General features: G+C 37.2%; 3 protein-coding genes across 4 annotated transcripts; 2 read left to right on the forward strand and 1 right to left on the reverse strand.

The window, feature by feature from the left end:
- Nucleotides 1-5,654: 5,654 nt before the first annotated feature.
- On the forward strand, nt 5,655-7,281 carry LOC117929504 (expansin-A10). Of its 2 annotated transcripts, XM_034849809.1 has the most exons (4): nt 5,655-5,726; nt 5,858-5,988; nt 6,109-6,397; nt 6,503-7,281. In XM_034849809.1, the coding sequence occupies exons 2-4, from the start codon at nt 5,862-5,864 to the stop codon at nt 6,807-6,809; spliced, it is 723 nt and encodes a 240-aa protein (XP_034705700.1). In that variant the 5' UTR covers nt 5,655-5,726; nt 5,858-5,861; the 3' UTR covers nt 6,810-7,281. The 2 variants fall into 2 exon arrangements, with proteins under 2 accessions (XP_034705700.1, XP_034705699.1); XM_034849808.1 differs by lacking the exon at nt 5,655-5,726 and having other exon boundaries at nt 5,773-5,988.
- Nucleotides 7,282-13,094: 5,813 nt separating this feature from the next.
- LOC117931072 (transcription factor MYB117) lies at nt 13,095-15,155 on the forward strand. Its single transcript, XM_034851928.1, has 3 exons — nt 13,095-13,733; nt 13,842-14,396; nt 14,836-15,155. The coding sequence occupies exons 1-3, from the start codon at nt 13,217-13,219 to the stop codon at nt 14,973-14,975; spliced, it is 1,212 nt and encodes a 403-aa protein (XP_034707819.1). The 5' UTR covers nt 13,095-13,216; the 3' UTR covers nt 14,976-15,155.
- Nucleotides 15,156-16,120: 965 nt separating this feature from the next.
- LOC117930904 (probable calcium-binding protein CML46) lies at nt 16,121-16,952 on the reverse strand. The gene has a single exon (XM_034851691.1). It carries the CDS (start codon nt 16,835-16,837, stop codon nt 16,241-16,243), a length of 597 nt encoding a protein of 198 aa, XP_034707582.1. The 5' UTR covers nt 16,838-16,952; the 3' UTR covers nt 16,121-16,240.
- Nucleotides 16,953-17,179: the final 227 nt, after the last annotated feature.

The following is a 17,179-nucleotide window of genomic DNA, read 5'->3' on the forward strand; positions in this document are numbered from 1 at the left end:
TAGAAAAATATCTCAACTTTTCTGGTGTAGAATACGTGAGACCCCCTTTTTTTTTCTTCCATTTAAATAGGTGTTGTGGCAAGTTTTTGGTAGTGATTTTTGAAGATATAAAATGTCTTTTATTTTTTATATAGAAGTTTTTATTTTTATTTTAAAAAAGTGTAGCTAAAAGAAATTAGCCCAAATTTTTGCCATAGCCTTATGTTGTGTCATGACTCATGAGTGATGACAATCCTCTATGTGAAGCGTTACTTGGTTCGTCAAATAGAAAGTAAATCCAAACGGAAATGTAGGTCTTCACTTATAGCTTTTGCAATTGGTTTCGGTTATTAGCTTTAATTAAAAACGGAAGTAGAAATCAATTGAAAGGGGATTTTCTCTTTTTGACTTTTCAAAAATCAATTCTTGATATTGGTATTTATGAAGGTAAAGTTTAGTGGGCATGATAGTGGGGTTGGGTGGTGGGTTGCTCATGAATTATTACATGAAAATCCGTGACATTAAGAAGATAATAGTCGAGAATCGGAGAATTTGATTTTGAAAACTCAAGTCAATATCATTGGGGAAGACATGTGTTGTTGTCTCCTCGATGTTACGTCAACAGTGATATATAGAGAGCTGGACTCCTTGATGGTCTTATCAAAATGTGTTACCACTTCTCAATGTCCATGTCTCCTCGATCTTTACTTACGAGACTACAAACATCTTTCTTTCAAGGGGATCTTTAAATTTCTTTTTTTTTTTTTTCTTTTAGAAAATACCCTGGTTTCATTGCACACATGTCAAATATTTAAAGATCGATAAATTTGGAGTTATATTAAGTATCAATGATTTTGAACAATCTCTTGCTTTCTATTTGTTCATTTGTTCTTTCAAATTTTTTTAAAAAGAAAATTATTAAGATATTTTTGGAATTTAGTTTTTCCAATATCTAAATCATATTATTCTGGTTACTATCTGTGCAATTAATAAAAATAAATAAATAAATAATAATATTTTTTATTCATTTTTATAGGGGTCCATCCCTCAACACTTCCACTTTACTCCCCATGTGCCTACTTAAGTATGTAGTGCCCCCCTTTTGGTGGTGGTTGTCATCTTTATAGTGTATGGTCCATGCTGTTATCCCAAACAAAGAAAATTTTCTTCACATTTAACTCTTTAAACATCAAAATACATCTTATTCATAGAGAGAAGAATGCTTCTCTGATGTTGGGGGGTGGGCAGACCACATTCAAATGAGGACTGATCCTATGGCCCTGTATTTAGTATCAAGGGTCATATGTTAGAACCCTACTTGTGCCCTTTTTATTTATTTATTTTAAACCCATAAAAGTTTTCATGTAAATTATTTTTTTTCCTCATTTTATTTTTCTAGATAGAGAAATTTGAAGCCTGACATTTGATGTGTGGTGGTGGATGGTCCATAGCATGAGAGTATAGTTCACAGAGGACCTGTAAAAATCACAAGAATTTAAGGGTAGTACTGAATAATTTCTCAGAAGTACTTGTTCCTATGCTCAAAACCAGCAGGCATGTGCAGATGCAAGAATGAATTATTGTTCATATGTACCAAATAGAAGCCATGATGGATGCAAGTCCATTTCTGGTCCCTTTTGTTTGATCCAATTCATTAAAAACCCCAAGGCAAGGTCATTTTCTATGACAGCATCTTCTCACAGCTTAGGATCAAGGGGGACGGGTCATTTTCCACAGTGGCACACTGGCCATAGCTACTATTGCTTAAGAGCATTGGCCCTCCTTTCCTATGTGTGTACTAGATCGAGTTGGTGGGTGAAATGCCCTGAAAATCAAAGCCCCTCATGTTATGATTTTTAATGAGAAATAGGGTTATGTTGTGGAGCTCTCAAGGCAAGCTGGATGAGAGGGACAGAGATGGAGATGGTGAAGTGTGTGTTTGACAGTTGGCTCTCCATTATAGCCTAACACAAACCTCATTTTGCAATTCTCCCCTTTTTGTATCATCCTCATATGGTTCATTGATGGAGGACTTTGTATCCAAGGGCTCATTGTTAAAGTAGAATCTAACCGTAAATTATGGATTATAGATAAATAGATGAGGAATGGATAGACAGAGATTTGAGCTTGACACCTGTAATCACTTAGAGTTCTCATACTACATTAATTTATTAATTTGAGCTCAAGACCTTGATGAACAAGATTAACGTGATCTTGATATCATGTCAAGTAATACGACCATGACACCTAGAAATATTGTCGATTGTTAAATTCAATGAAGATCATGATGTGTGAACAAAAATAGTTTAACTCTAATATCATATTAGATTACCAATTTTACCTTAAAACTTAAGATGTTAGATAATAAGACAATATTCCTCCTATACTTTGGTGTTGGATACTTCATGCAAACCCTAAAAAAATTCAAAAGTTCATGAGCCTTTGCTCTTTCCCTCTTTTCCAATTGAAATTCCAGTGCTTTTACAAGACCCAAAAGGTAACTAAAATCACAAAAATCTAATAATGCCTTCAAATTTCTCATAATAGGGGGTGGTTAGTGAATTATTACTAAGGCCCACTCAATCTAGTACCAAATATTCACCTTTTTATTTGTATGTCTTTTCTTCTCTGAATACTAGGCAAGGGCAAAAGGCTTTCCCCTGATCACGGGCTTCCATGAAATCCAAGCATTCCAGGACAAAACCACTTTTTTGTCTCTCTATCTCCTTTTTAATCAAATCTTTATACCTTTTTGTTCTTTGTTAAGTTTTTGAATATTTAAAAGGAATTGTTTATTTTAAAATCATAAGACCCGTAGATCCAAATTGGATTATTTATTTAGATTATGAAAAATGACAGATGATATAACACCACATCCTTCTGTCCAAAGCCCCAATATGGTTAATATATATTATTCATCAACTTTTTAATAATTTAAGTTTTTAAAAAGTTGATTTGTCTAGCATAATATCACGGTCGAAGGCTTTAATTTAAATTTTATCAAATAATTTATTTTCCTCGTGACTCTCGTGGATAACATTTTTCGTGGGACGGGTGTTGAGGCTAACGCTGAAATATTAGAAATATAAGGTATTATGATTAGAGAACGTCGTGTTTGTATAAAAGGGTGTAATATTAATTTTAAGTTAAAATAATTTTTGAATGATTGATAGGTGGAGAGGGTAATTTCATTTTCAAGAATTCAGAGAGCAGCAACTGACTATTTATCAGTCAACTCTCAGAAACATTGATAAGAGACCACCAGAGGAAAGAAAAAAAAAGAAGCAAAATCCTTTCCAAGAATTATGTCCATCAAAAAGCAGAAGTGCAAAACCCTTTTTGGATCTTCCAGGGTAATAAAGGGGGTGATGTTTAATTTGAGTCACCTATCAATTATCATTCCCTTGGGTCCATCCTGTGAGAATTACCTGATGTATATTGTTGGGATTGAACATTTAATAGTAAAAGATTTTGGCTCAATTTATAGTTTTAATATAGTATTATAACTTTGGTCCCAATGTGGAGCTTCCCTTGTCTTTTTACTCAATTTCCAACAAAGAAAGATAAGTAAATTGATAGATTTGTAGTTTGCTCACTCATTTGTGGGTGATCCATTCTTTGTCTCTCCATCTTGGAACATGATAATTTAAGCTTTTGGGTAATGGTAGTTTTCTTCAAATAAAATTAGGGTGAAAATTTTTGCAAACTTGATTAGTTGTACAACTTGCAGAATATATATCTCATATTGGTGAATTATTTGAATTAATCAAAACCATTTGATCCACACCAGAGGAGGATGTAATAAAATCTTATGTTCGATTTTATAAATCATCTTGGTGTTTGTTATTGACAAATTGTTACTTGGAGATTGAAGCTAATATCATTTTATATGATTGAAGTCAAATTTAATATGATTTAAAAATATATCTATACAATTAAGAGGAATCTATTACATATATTCTGTTAGAATTTTGCTTTTTGTGACCGATGTAAGATCATGTATGCATATGAAGAATTTGATTGAATGAAATGGAAGAATCATTTAGATCAACTTAAGAATGAATTGGAGTTTGACATGGATGCTAATATAGTCTACAAACGGCATTGTGTAACTTGAAAGATAAATATTAACAAAGGGGATTTATGTATGGCAAAACTTGAAATAGGCCACAAACTCATATGTCTAATGGTGTATAAGAATGTATATATGATTCCCGTAAAATGATCTTTAAGGTTATGATTGGTTTTCAGAAAATTTGAAGGAAAATGTGAGGAAAAAAAAAAGAAAAAAGAAAAAAGAAAAAAGAAAAAAGAAGAAAGTTAAAATAAAAAGATTTAAAATTAATGAATTATTTTTATATGATATTTTAAATTCATTTCATTTAATTTAACTCTTTTATATAGAGTTTAAACAAGTAAATTTTTAACTAATTTTGATTATATTTATATAATTTAACCCTTATATATATATATATATACAAGGTTAATTAATAATTTAACTCTTTTATATATATATATATATATATTTCTTAATACTTCCCCAAAACTAGCCTAAGAATTTTTGAAAGATCAACTGCAGAATCAGAAGTTTTCAAGTTTTAGAAAGTGTAAGGCAACAAGCTACAGTGTGTAGATACTACATTTTCCTTGCAACAGTGGCATACATTGCATGACAAATTCAGGGTGATCAATGTTGAAGAACCCAAATCCTTGTCATTAAGCCAAGAGATCAATGGTGATCTCCTATCACCCAAAAAAAGCTATGACACCCTTGTCTAGGACTCTAGTGCCCTTTAAGATTTCATTGTCTCAAGGCCCTATTCTTTTTCCTGATTTAATTTTCACTCTCATCATATTACTGCATGCTGCAATCTAGCCTAGGATGAAAACCATAGTCACATAATTCAATGGGGGTAATGTGCCTAATTTCAAGATACCAATTGAGTAAAAATATGTCGGAATACTAGAGTTGAATACCAACAGGAAACTTTCATGAATCCTTTTTACCAGTAGAATTGCTCATGGGGAAGCAACAGTCTACAGGAAGTTACCTCCTTTTGATATTCAGCCAGAACAGCAGTAATGTCTTGTTTCTAAACTGGTCCTATATATGAAGTTTCCGTTTGCCATGTGGGAAAAACAATGAGAAACTTTAAGTTTCTGTTCTTGTGTAGGAAATTCAATTGATAACAGTTCTGCCCTTTCACAAATAATGGCATGGTCTCGTTGTTTTTGGGATGTGGTTGGACATAGCCAGCATCTTTTCACGATTATGTGATTTCTTTTATAGAATAAGTTAATGAGTAATACTGCAAAATCTCGATGATAAACACTTCTTTCTACTTGAATAAATTTCTTCGATATTAAATGAAATTCATTAAATGACGCTTCTATGTTTCATTTTTGTCGCCAAGAAAACAGGGGTGGCCATACATTTGGGGCAGTTACTTGTTAGCAACTGAGAGAGCTTTTGATCTCTCACTCTGTGCCCCACTTTTTGGATTGAAGAGATTTCCCAAATGGACAGCTACAAAACCACGCGGTTTCATCCCACAAGTCCGCTTTCAACCCCATAAATATGAATTTTTCTCCACATATCACTGCCTCAAAACCACTACACTTAGCAGTTTCAATGGTCCCAACCGCTTCAAAGATGTCAGATGATCAGCCATCTATGATGTTGACTGATATCTATTTATTCCCCTCAAACCCCCCTCTCCATTTCCTCACAAACTCCCCTCAACAAGGTTCATCCTCCTCCATTAGTCTTCTCTTTCCCTTTTCTTGTCTTTCCACTCTTATCTTCGCCCACTTCAAAGAAAGGTCAACTTCAGTAGCATGTCAAGAAAATGCTCATTATCTGATTTCCTTTTTGCAGGAAAATGGCTCTTCTCGGGTTTCTCTTGGTGGGCATTCTCTCAATGGTCTCAGCTGTGAATGGGTATTATGGTGGTTGGATTAATGCCCATGCCACCTTCTATGGAGGTGGTGATGCTTCTGGGACAATGGGTGGGTTACAGTTTACACAACTGAGTTCATCAATAAATTTGGTGTTACTTTCATACATAAAGATAAATATCTGCTCCCTTTGTCACTTCAATATTGGTATTTGGCAATTGTCTTTTGTAGGTGGAGCTTGTGGATATGGAAACCTGTACAGCCAGGGGTATGGGACCAACACTGCAGCATTGAGCACAGCTCTTTTCAACAATGGCCTCAGCTGTGGCGCCTGTTTTGAGCTTAGGTGTGTGAATGATCCCCAGTGGTGCCTCCCTGGCACCATTGTCGTCACTGCCACTAACTTCTGCCCACCAGGAGGCTGGTGTGATCCTCCCCAGCAACACTTTGATCTCTCTCAGCCTGTCTTCCAACACATTGCTCAGTACAGAGCTGGGATTGTCCCTGTCGCTTACAGAAGGTATGCCAACCGCCCAATGCCCCCAATTCACCGTTCCAGCATTTCTTGTACTGATTTCTCTTTACTGGCGAGCTCACAATGCTTCTTCCTTCATGGGTTTTGTAGGGTTCCCTGCAGAAAATCAGGAGGCATCAGGTTCACCGTCAATGGCCATTCCTACTTCAACCTTGTCCTCGTCACCAACGTGGGGGGCGCCGGCGATGTCCATGCTGTTTCCATCAAGGGTTCAAGAACTGCCTGGCAGCCCATGTCAAGGAACTGGGGCCAAAACTGGCAAAGCAACTCCTACCTCAATGGCCAAAGCCTCTCCTTCAGAGTAGTCACCAGCGATGGCCGCGCCATAGTCTCCTACAATGTTGCCCCTGCAGGCTGGTCCTTTGGCCAGACCTACACTGGAGGCCAATTCCGCTAGAAAATCAAACTAAGTTAAAAACTTTTAGCAGGTTTTTCACCATATAAATAAATATATATAAAGATTGCTATATATATATATATATATATATATGCTGATATTTATATGCCTAAGCTAAGGGTATGGCATAAAGACTAAGGTTGGATAAAGCAAATGTATAGTAGAATAGCTTCATATATGTAAAAAATGAAAAGGGTCAATTTTGAATGGCCCTTTTTTCCATTGTAATTTGCTTGTGGCTTTTTGCAGTTCATGGCTGGCTTTGTGCTGAAAGCCCCTGCCACTGCTGAGGAGGTAGACGTTAATTTTATTATCAGTAAATGTTCCCTACTAAATGCTCTAGTAAAGAGTGTTTTTGCTTAGTCTATGTGAGGTCATTGTAATGCATATGACTCTGTTGTACTTGAGCCATTATGAGAATGTGAAAGTGAAAATCTTCAATTTGGTTAATGATATTTCAAAGATTTATCTATCTTCTCCACTTGCTATAACCCTACCTACTCATCGGGAGTATTTATGTGTTGTGTTTTAACAAATAACGTCTCATAGAATTTTGAAGGTGGATACACCGACAAGGTATGAGGTAGGAACAAGTAGGGAAGAGAAACATAAACATAAATGTTCGGGTTCATCTATCTGCTATGCAACTTCTCTGGGGGAAGTTTCGTTAATTTCTTTGTTGAATCCTCTCGGAAGTTGTTGGATCTGCAGCCCTCTCATGAAAAACCAACCATGCCATTTATGATTGAGATCTCAAAACAGCACTCTCTCAAATTTACCGTGATTTTCTTTTGAGATTTAAACCATCACAGAAGGAAAAGCAGACACAAGAAATTCATAGATGGACAGTGCCTGATCTTTTGGTTCTTTTTCCTACAGATCAATTTAGAATTCACAGTTTAGAGGTAAACTAACCATTCAAACACATTTTATAGGCATGAGCTTGTTGTCCTTTCAAATTGGACTTTACATCAGCTGGTGGCCCTCATCTGTAAATGAGACCGACCAAGTGGCATATAAAAAGCCGCGACTACATTAATGGAGTGTGAAAAAGACGTCTCAACGCTTCGCCTTCGCCCTCTCTCGTCTCTCCATGTCTGCAGATACTCCAAGCTCTCTATATCCATGTTTTCACCTTGTCGGCGACCAATCTCCCTCATACTAGCCAGCATTTTTACTAGGCCTTAATGATTCAACCATGTTAATCAGATAACCTTATTGCTGATTTGATTAATTAGTGCTATTATGACGTTTGTCTAATGCATAATCACTAAATTCTTTCAAATCAGAGACAGCAGCCTAGTAGCAGCATCAGCATCTAGGCCAAGCTGTGAACACTCCAAATTGTTGCATGGTTGTTGCAATGTCACCGAGTCCATGCGCCTGCTGGCTTCAACTGGGGATTTTCTTTCACCAATTCAGCAGTGAGTTTCTCCGCTGATCATGGGTGCCTTTTCTGTTTGGTTGCCTAGAATTTGACTGGGTGCAATGTAGAGAAAGTGTGGAGAAAAAGAATTGTGATCCTTCACGGGTTGCATTGTTATCTGATTGACCATAGCATGAGGTCATTTTATTGGACCATTTGTTAGTTAGGTTACAATTACAGTCAAGCAATGATGGCTTATAGAGAATTGTGGGTTGGTGCCCAACTGCTCATTCAACCTATATTTGTCCTCTACACCTACAAATATTTAAGGTTATTTATCCTACTTCTTCAAAACAATTGGGACTTTTTCGCAATATAAGGGTTGCTCCCCGACATTTTCAAAAAATATTCCTAAAAAATAATTTTTAAGAATAATTATTATAATAGTTCTTAATTTTTTTGTTTTTGTTTCGAGAACTAAAATACTAAGAATAGTACTTGTGCGATTCAAAAATATTTTTAAAAATAGTCTATTTACAATATATATATTTCGATAAAAAAAAAAAATTCAACAAAGAGACACCATGGGTTGGTAGAGGAAATCATGGTTCGCATTAGAGCTTGAGTATGAACAATACCCACCATAATGTTGAAAATCCTCAAGGGCCTAAAGGTTTATCTAGAAGTTGGATAAAGTCTACTTAAACCTGCCCTGGTTCATCTCGTTATCTCCTGTCAGGTTGTCTTGAAATTTATTAAAAATAATCTTATAAAGTGGCAATTTTCTAAACATATATCCTTTTTCTTGTAAAAGGGTGATTTAGGAATTATTTTAGGTAAGACTCGATGTTTCTTGTGTCGTCAAACTTTGATATCATATTAAACTATTAATTAAACTCAAAAATTTAGTCTGTTGGGTGATTAGGGGTCTTAACAATTTTCTCATATGAAGATGAGTCGGATCCATTTTGGAGGGGAAATTTAATTAAAAGGATAAAACAGTTGTATATATAGAAGGATAAGATCCTTTTTTTTTTTAAGACATGGGAGGCCCAGGCCAGCCCAGGCCAGTCCAGCCCAGTCCAGTCAAGGTTCAATGGGTTGGTATTTGAAGTTTAAGCTGGGCAACCTATGGGCTGGGTTACTCTGATATTGTGGGCCTCATTCAAGGCTGACCACACCAAAAAAAGAAGAAAAAAAAGGTGAAAGTAGGACTAGAAAGCATTGCCCATAGAGGCTCCGGAATGAGATGAGTTCATTTTGCCTTATTGTCACATTTTTTTTGGGGGGCTCGAACAATGCCAAGAAAATAATTGAAACAAAATTCTTCAAAATATCGGCATTGTTGCACCTCTAATAATCATTTTTTTTTTTACGCTCTCATGGGCCAAGACTATCATTCTTGGTTTAATTATTGGACTCGGCTTTAACCATTTTATCTACAAACTAATTGATATCTAATAAGAATAGATTAAATTTTTTATAAGATAATATATCTTTCGATTATATTTTAAGAATCATTATTTGAATGACCCATTTTTCGAACTTATGAACAACTTTTATGCACCAAAAATGAATTACAAAGAGAGAATAAGCACCTGATTGTAAGGATGAAAACTATAAGCCCCAACAAATTATTGGACACAAATATGGTATAAAAAATTTAGAAACAAATAAGCAAATATTACATGGTGCCCTTTGATAATAAATCAAACTTCTGATTTTACCGGTTCTTGTATTGAAGTTGTGTAGGATAGAGAGATGGACTCATATAACCAGGGGATTAACCCCCCTTCATGGGTGTGTTCCCTCCCATCAAATTGCAAAGTTTCAATTACCTCATAAAAACTGAGTCCATTTAAGAGAAGTGAACAGCAATGGACTCAAACTATGATAAAGTACCAAAAAATTTATGAGATGGGTGCTTCAATTAAGTTGTGGTAGCAGCTGAATGAATGGACATTTTGGATGGAAATGCCATTAGAATTCTACCATTAGTTACTTGCTTCAGATTCTTTTATCCAGTATGGGAATTCACAACTTTTAAGTTTTACCACACTTTCCCTTTCCTCCCCTTTGTCTACATCTGTACTGTACATGGAAAGGACAAAGGTGGCACAAAACCCACCTTTCTAATCCCATTAATGTTTGATAGTACTGTTTTTAAAGAACAATCAAGTCTCTCATACACTTTCTTCTTTTCCTTTTTTATTTTTATTTTTTATACCCTCACTTTAATTATCACCTATGTATGAATGTTGTAGTCTATCATATCAGTCTATGACCCTTGTTTCATTCCTTTTCTAGATAAGTTTTTTATTATAAATCAGGAAACCCATTTGCAATCCATCGATATATTCTCATTTACCCCATTCTCTCTCTCCCTCTCCTCCCCCCTCTCTCTCTCTGACCTGCTAGGGGGGGAGCTGTGACTCTGCAGTTTTGTACTGTTGATAGCTGTGTGGTGTCCTTGACCTGGTCTAGTGTAATGTACAAGTAACAGTGCAAAGATACAAGCTTTGTGACTTCGAATACTTAAATGCTTTTTGTGACCCCATTTAAAGAAAACAAAATCACATGTTGCTTTGACAGTTTTGGTGAGGACACTGTAACTTTCTATTGTTAAAATTAATAATGCTTGTGGACTGAGAATGGGGACATTTGATAAAGATGGAGGATTTGATGTGTTCCATTTAAAAGAAGTTGAGGTGGAAAAACACACCTACTTCCACTTCTTCATTTTCAATCATTTACTTTCTAATAAATAAAAGCTGACTAGAATATGGGACATGATCATGAAACCAATAAGATTTTAAATGAAAAGGAGAATTACAGCAATAATCCAATCAAACTCTAATAGTGTGGGAGCTGCTGAGGAAAGTTCTCATAGTTTTTATTTAGTACCGTGTCCCATTTTGCATCTAAATCCTCCTTTATGTGATTAGAGCTTTCAACAAATTAGCTCCTGAGGAAAGTTCTCATAGTTTTTATTTAGCTTTGTGTCCCATTTTGCATCTAAATCCTCTTTATATGATTAGAGCTTTCAACAAATTATTAAGTGTTGGGTGTCTAATCTTAAGTTTGAAGATAGATTGTCTAAATAATGGCTCTTAAAAGAAACATGTGGAATGTGATATTGAATGTCATAAAAGTTTGACTTACTCTCATTGAACATCAATTGATTTTCAAAGTTTGATCATAACATTAGTATAAGAGTTAAAAGGATGCCGATTCAAGTTATATAAATATCATATTAGGAGGGAGATTGTTGAATACTAATTGATTTTTGGATACAAAGATACAAAAAAATGAGACTTTAGTTATAAGATATGAGAATTAAATTCCAAGTAATAAAATTATTTATTAGGTAGAGAGCAATGGTATTGTTTTGGTCATGTCTTAGAGACCCTTTTCCCTGTTCTCAAATAGATTTTCAGAGGAGGTAAAACTGAGAATGAGAACTTCAGCATATTATTACTATTCTTTTTTTCTCACCGAGGGGTGAAATTTTTTAGGAAATGTGAGTGGAAGCTAAAAAACATTCCTGCGAATCTGAGATGTGCCAATCCTTTTACTGTTGTTGAGGAGTTGGTTTACTATTTTGAGCTCTGTGGAGCTTTAATTAGCAGTTACCAACCATGTTTTCTTTTACCTTGGAAATGGTCTTGCTGGAAAATAACAGTGGAAATGTACAAGAAAGGAAACATAGGACTTGTGTTACAGAAAGGGAAATACAGGAGGAAATGGAAAGTGATGCACCCCATGGAGAGGTTTTCCAAGATTACTTCTTAAATGCATATCTTCTTACACCCCTTTAATAAAATCTTTTGTAAAATGGACACTTAAACAGACTTGAAAACTTCTCTTTTTCTGATTTTCTGAGAAGCAATAAGTTATATCTTATCTCAGATAAAAAGCTTGAATCTTCTCACATTGCTTTAAGAAACCCAACAAGGGGGAGCAATATCTCTCACTTTGTGAACAGTATGAGTGAGATACTCACAGTAAAACAAACAAGACAAAAGCGAAATTTATTATCCTGCAGAACAACCATGTGGGGTAGTCCAAAAATCAGAAAAATGAAATCCATGAAGATGGGTTGGTGGTTTAAACTTTAAACTGAGCATGACTTGAATGCAGAAGTTTGGACTTTGGAGTACCTTTTAAGGGCAAGGCTCAATGACTCTGTAGGAAGAACATGAAAAAATGCATAATGTAGGGGGCAGTTGCTGCCTTGCTAGTTTGGTTACGGCCCTTATGGGGCATTTGATGTAGGGTCCCCTTCAGGTGGTTAACTGATTAGCCCCAGGTTTAGGGTAGCTCTAGCCCTCTGTTCTGACCCAAACCTAAAGGAGAGATGGGCTGATGGAGATTGAAAGCTACATGTTATTTATTATTGTTGAGGTGGGTTTGTGTGACAGAAGGTGTTTTGTCATGCTCTTTTATTTCCTGCCATTCACTCTCAATTGGTGTATATAAGCCTTTTGCAGTCCCCAACCTTTGCAGCCTCTCACAGTACCCTTCTTTTGCCATCCCAGAGAGGGACAGCCCTGAGACTCAGAGCTGATCAGAAGGGGGCGTGAGTAAGAGTGGAGGTTGTGGTGGTGGCTCTATCAGCCTCTTCCCTCAGCCTTTCACACGTGACATGAGGTGACACCACACGTGGGAGTGGAGAAAGAGAATCTTTCACAAGAAATGGAGGTACCACTTGCTTTTCAGGTGTGTGAGCCACACTTTCTTGTGGGTGTAATGGGTGTGGGGATCACGTACTTTGAGGTGGTTCTGATGTTGCAGCCCTCAGAAGGAGTCAAAATAGAGGTCAGGGCCAGTCAGGGTGGTGAAGAAGTGAAGGGCAGAGAAGAGAAAAGAGGAGAAGGAAGCGTAGTCGTGTGGGTTTCTGTTAAAAAACCAACACTAGTGCTAGCTGCTTCTAAGGTTTTTTCACTTCACTCTGCGACTCTTCTCCTTTCCCTTAAGCCCTCTCTTTTCTCTCTTTCTTGGTTTCTCTTCCACTTTCTTTTATTTTTTCTTTTTTCCAGTCATGAATGTGACATTGCAACAGTTAGACAGCACCTTCTGTCACCAAGAAAACGATGGCATGGCTAAACAATGTCATATTTACAAGCCGTTCTCTCCCTCTTCATCAATGGGAGTGTTTGAGGACATGGGTTCTCTCTCCATTAGCCCAAGCTACGGAGCTTACTGTTGTAAGAGTTCTGATCAGAGGGGGCTGCACATGGGTTTTCCATTAATGGGGAACTGCAGCAGTAGTTTGGATGACACCCAGAACAGTGAGGGTGGTGGTGGAGATGGCAAGGGGTCTGAAACCAGTGATGGGTTTGGGGAAAACAGTGGCGTTGCCATGGAAATCATCAACAAGGGCATCAACTTAAATGAAGAGAGACCAAATGAGAGCTCTGGATTAGATGGTGGCCAGTCAAAGCTATGTGCCAGAGGGCATTGGAGGCCTGCAGAAGACTCTAAACTCAGAGAACTTGTTGCTCTTTATGGCCCACAGAACTGGAACCTTATAGCAGAGAAGTTGGAAGGAAGATCAGGTAGGTTCAGTTGAAGCAAACCCCAAAGCTTCTTCTTTTGAATACAACTAACTAGTTTTACCCATATATATTTCTTTTGTAAAGTTATAACCTTTTGTTTGATTGAAGGTAAGAGCTGCAGATTAAGATGGTTTAACCAGTTGGACCCAAGAATCAATAGAAGAGCTTTCACTGAGGAAGAAGAAGAGAGGCTAATGGCAGCTCATAGATGGTATGGTAACAAATGGGCCATGATTGCTAGACTCTTCCCAGGAAGGACTGATAATGCAGTAAAAAATCACTGGCATGTTATAATGGCAAGGAAATACAGAGAGCAGTCTAGTGCTTATAGGAGGAGAAAGATGAATCAAGCTGCTCACAAAAAGTTGGAGGTGGGTGGTGGGAGCTATGTGTGCAGAGATACATCCATTAGAACTGAACACAACTCTCTCAATGTCTGCAATGGCAACAACTTCATCAAATCTTCTCACCACTTCCCATTTGCAGCTCATATGGGTGGTGGTGGGTCTATTATCAATGGCTCCCACATGACCAGTAGTGAAGAAGCAGTGTCAAGTGGTGGTGGTGATTGGTTGGTGGGTGCTTCTTCAAGCAGCAACACTATGTTGCCTCCTCACCACACTGGACCTTGTCCAAGCCAGACACCTTTTCATTTCCTTTCTGGTTTGTCCTTTTGATCCCTCCATTGCCTACATTCTCTTATGCTATATATATATGCTGTTTGTGCATTTGGGTTTCTGTGCTTTTTCTCATTGGCTTCTTATTTTAAATCCCACCAACATCCTTTTATCTTTCCTGGTGTCCATGTCCCTGCTTGCCCATTTCCTTCTTGGATTTTCAATCATGCTCCGCTGCAAAGATTAGCTTTTTGTATGGCTTTTAGGTTTTAACACACTTAAATTACTCTCCCTGTAAAAGACTAACTTCTTCATTATTTCCCTTGCTTTGTCTTTCTAAGTGTCAAACAACAGACAGAGGAACCGTTCTTAAATCTCTCTTTTTTGTTCTAAATTTTTGTGGATTTCTAGCATTTTTTTTTGGAAATCTTTTTTTAAAATCTTTGTGAATGGGCCATTGATAGTGTATCTTTGTTGTTTCTCAGACTCTGTTGCATCAACATCACAAGTCTCAGTCAGTGAACCATCATCATCAACATCAGCTGCAGAGAACATGGCAAACACCCATTTTGAGGCCACCATATCACCACCATTTATAGACTTCCTTGGAGTAGGAGCCACATGAAGGAAAAGAGTTTCCAAAAGCTAGTTAAAAAAAGATTTAGAAGACGTAGTTCAGACAGGTGACACTCCCCCAAAAGAAAAAAAGAAAAAAGAAAAAGAAAATCATCATCTGTTTCCTTGTACCCATTCCCACAAGAAACCATTTCCAAAGCTGAAACAATAAACTTTATCTTCATCATCACTTCTTCATGTTCCTCATTCTTCCTTTGTTTTATTATATAGATTAGTTTAGGTTCAAGAAGTACCCAAAACAAAGTATTCTTTATAATATTGATTTGGGCAATGCTCTAAAGTCCTATCTCTGTGTGGAGGGAACCTTTTGAACATCCCCTTCTCATGGGCCTGCAAGATTCAGGCAGAGGTTTTACTTGTGAGCACCAACTTTCTCCCATGCATTAATGATGGTGGCATATCTTCAGCCTCTTCCAAAGGGGCTCTCGCCACCATATTGTCCTCCCAACTCATGCCCATCACATGGGTGTTGGGCCAGACTATTTGAATGCTTTTGTCAGAAAAAATAAAATAAAAAGGAGTACCCTTTGTGAAGTGGGTGGGTTGACGTGGTCCCATACACCAGGATCTCCTCTAAAATCCATGCAGCACTTGGACAGCTTTCAGAGGGTGTATCACCTTTTGTTCCAAGTTGACATCCACCTACTGAAGTGGACTCAAATTAAGAATAAGAAAAATGTCTTTTGATTAACATTCATTACTTGAGATTGGGTCAGCTTTACCTCCTATATGAAAGCATTATTTGAATATTCTAAGAAGATGCTTTTTGACTGGCTTTCATTTTTTTGATAGGAACTTTTTATTGGCATTCCTTGGCATGTGGGTTTTTGAGTTGGGCCAAAATCAAAACCCAAAACCATCACCTCCTTTTGAACCCAAAACAGAAAAGGATTTGGGCTTAAACCCTTCTTCCTGAGGGGTTCATCAAGGTGGGAAGGTGAGTGTTTAGGTGACCTCAAGGTGAAGCCATTATTGGCTTCTCAAAATTATTCTTTCCAGTAAGTTGGAGCACAAATTTCTTGGCCTTTGATAAAAGCCATAAATGGGTTGGAATTGGAAAACCCTTGCCTGTAATGAACTAGAAGTAATCTAGGGTTTAGGGACCAAGGATAGGTCAAATTGATACCATAATAATTCAAAACCGAAAGTAAACATGTAAAGTTTATTATTCTCCATATGATATTAAGAATTTTGTTGAACAAATATTATAAATAAAAAAAGAAAAAAGAAAAGTTAAAGGATGAATTTGTTAGTTCAGATGAGGCAATTCTCTGTGAATTTTACAAATTCATTGAAATCAATCCTTCCATCTCTATTTTCATCATGAGAGCTGATCATCTTCTTGCAATCTTCAATCCCAGTTCCTTGTCTGAAGCCCAAATTCCGAAGAACTCCCTGCAACTCCTTTGCATCAATAAACCCATCCCTGTTCGCATCAAACACAAGGAAGGCTTCATTCAGCTCCTCCAAGCTAGGCTCCTTCTCCTCAAACAACCCTGCTAGCTCCTCAGGACGCAGTCTCTCCTGAAGCTTTTCCCCTTCCGGGTTGCAAAAAATCCCCAGCCTTTCCATCACTGTCTCCATATCTTCTCTGCATAAGCTTCTATCATCCACCTTTACATTCTGGCTAAGTGGCCTGCTGGGCACCTCAAAGTCCTGGCTCTTCCTCTCGGCCCAAAGCTCTGTGTTGCAGAAGAAGCTGAATTGGGACTGGAAGAAGGACATAGACCTTGAGAAAAACCCCTGAATTATTGTGACCCACAAGCAGATTACTTCAAATCTTAATATATCATCCAATATAGATGATGAAAAAAATGGTTGGATCATTTCTGGTGATGATCTCTCCCCCATTATGTACTGAATTCTTCTAATTGAGGTACTTCACAATTATCCACAAAAGGCACTCGGAGCAATATGAATATGATATGGAGGATGGAGGAGGGGAGTATATTTATACTGGATTGAGATTAGCCTCAGTTTGAAGCCACCAAGAATATTGTGGTCAGCCTTTGTAAGGAGGTGGGGAAAGTGCTTGCGGGCTGCAGCAAAAGGGCTTGGAAACAACATGAAAAGAAATGGTCACTTGAGAAAATGTCAAAGGAAGTTTCTCTACTCCTGCAGCCAATGGAAATATCCTCTGTTTTGTTTTCCCATGTGGGACACAGGTTTGGAGGCAGGCTGGCCTGCCTTTCA

Source organism: Vitis riparia, chromosome 14 (assembly GCF_004353265.1).
Source record: "Vitis riparia cultivar Riparia Gloire de Montpellier isolate 1030 chromosome 14, EGFV_Vit.rip_1.0, whole genome shotgun sequence".
In the NCBI taxonomy this organism is placed as follows: Eukaryota; Viridiplantae; Streptophyta; class Magnoliopsida; order Vitales; family Vitaceae; genus Vitis; species Vitis riparia.

What these genes read in the sequence shown, in the direction of transcription:
- LOC117929504 (XM_034849809.1), top strand. Translation starts at nt 5,862, where the DNA reads ATGGCTCTTCTCGGGTTTCTCTTGGTGGGCATTCTCTCAATGGTCTCA. An exon ending in TGATGCTTCTGGGACAATGG is followed by an intron (nt 5,989 to 6,108) that starts GTGGGTTACAGT and finishes TGTCTTTTGTAG; the next exon opens with GTGGAGCTTGTGGATATGGA. An exon ending in GTCCCTGTCGCTTACAGAAG is followed by an intron (nt 6,398 to 6,502) that starts GTATGCCAACCG and finishes TGGGTTTTGTAG; the next exon opens with GGTTCCCTGCAGAAAATCAG.
- LOC117931072 (XM_034851928.1), top strand. Translation starts at nt 13,217, where the DNA reads ATGAATGTGACATTGCAACAGTTAGACAGCACCTTCTGTCACCAAGAA. An exon ending in GAAGTTGGAAGGAAGATCAG is followed by an intron (nt 13,734 to 13,841) that starts GTAGGTTCAGTT and finishes GTTTGATTGAAG; the next exon opens with GTAAGAGCTGCAGATTAAGA. An exon ending in ACCTTTTCATTTCCTTTCTG is followed by an intron (nt 14,397 to 14,835) that starts GTTTGTCCTTTT and finishes GTTGTTTCTCAG; the next exon opens with ACTCTGTTGCATCAACATCA.
- LOC117930904 (XM_034851691.1), bottom strand. Translation starts at nt 16,837, where the DNA reads ATGGGGGAGAGATCATCACCAGAAATGATCCAACCATTTTTTTCATCA.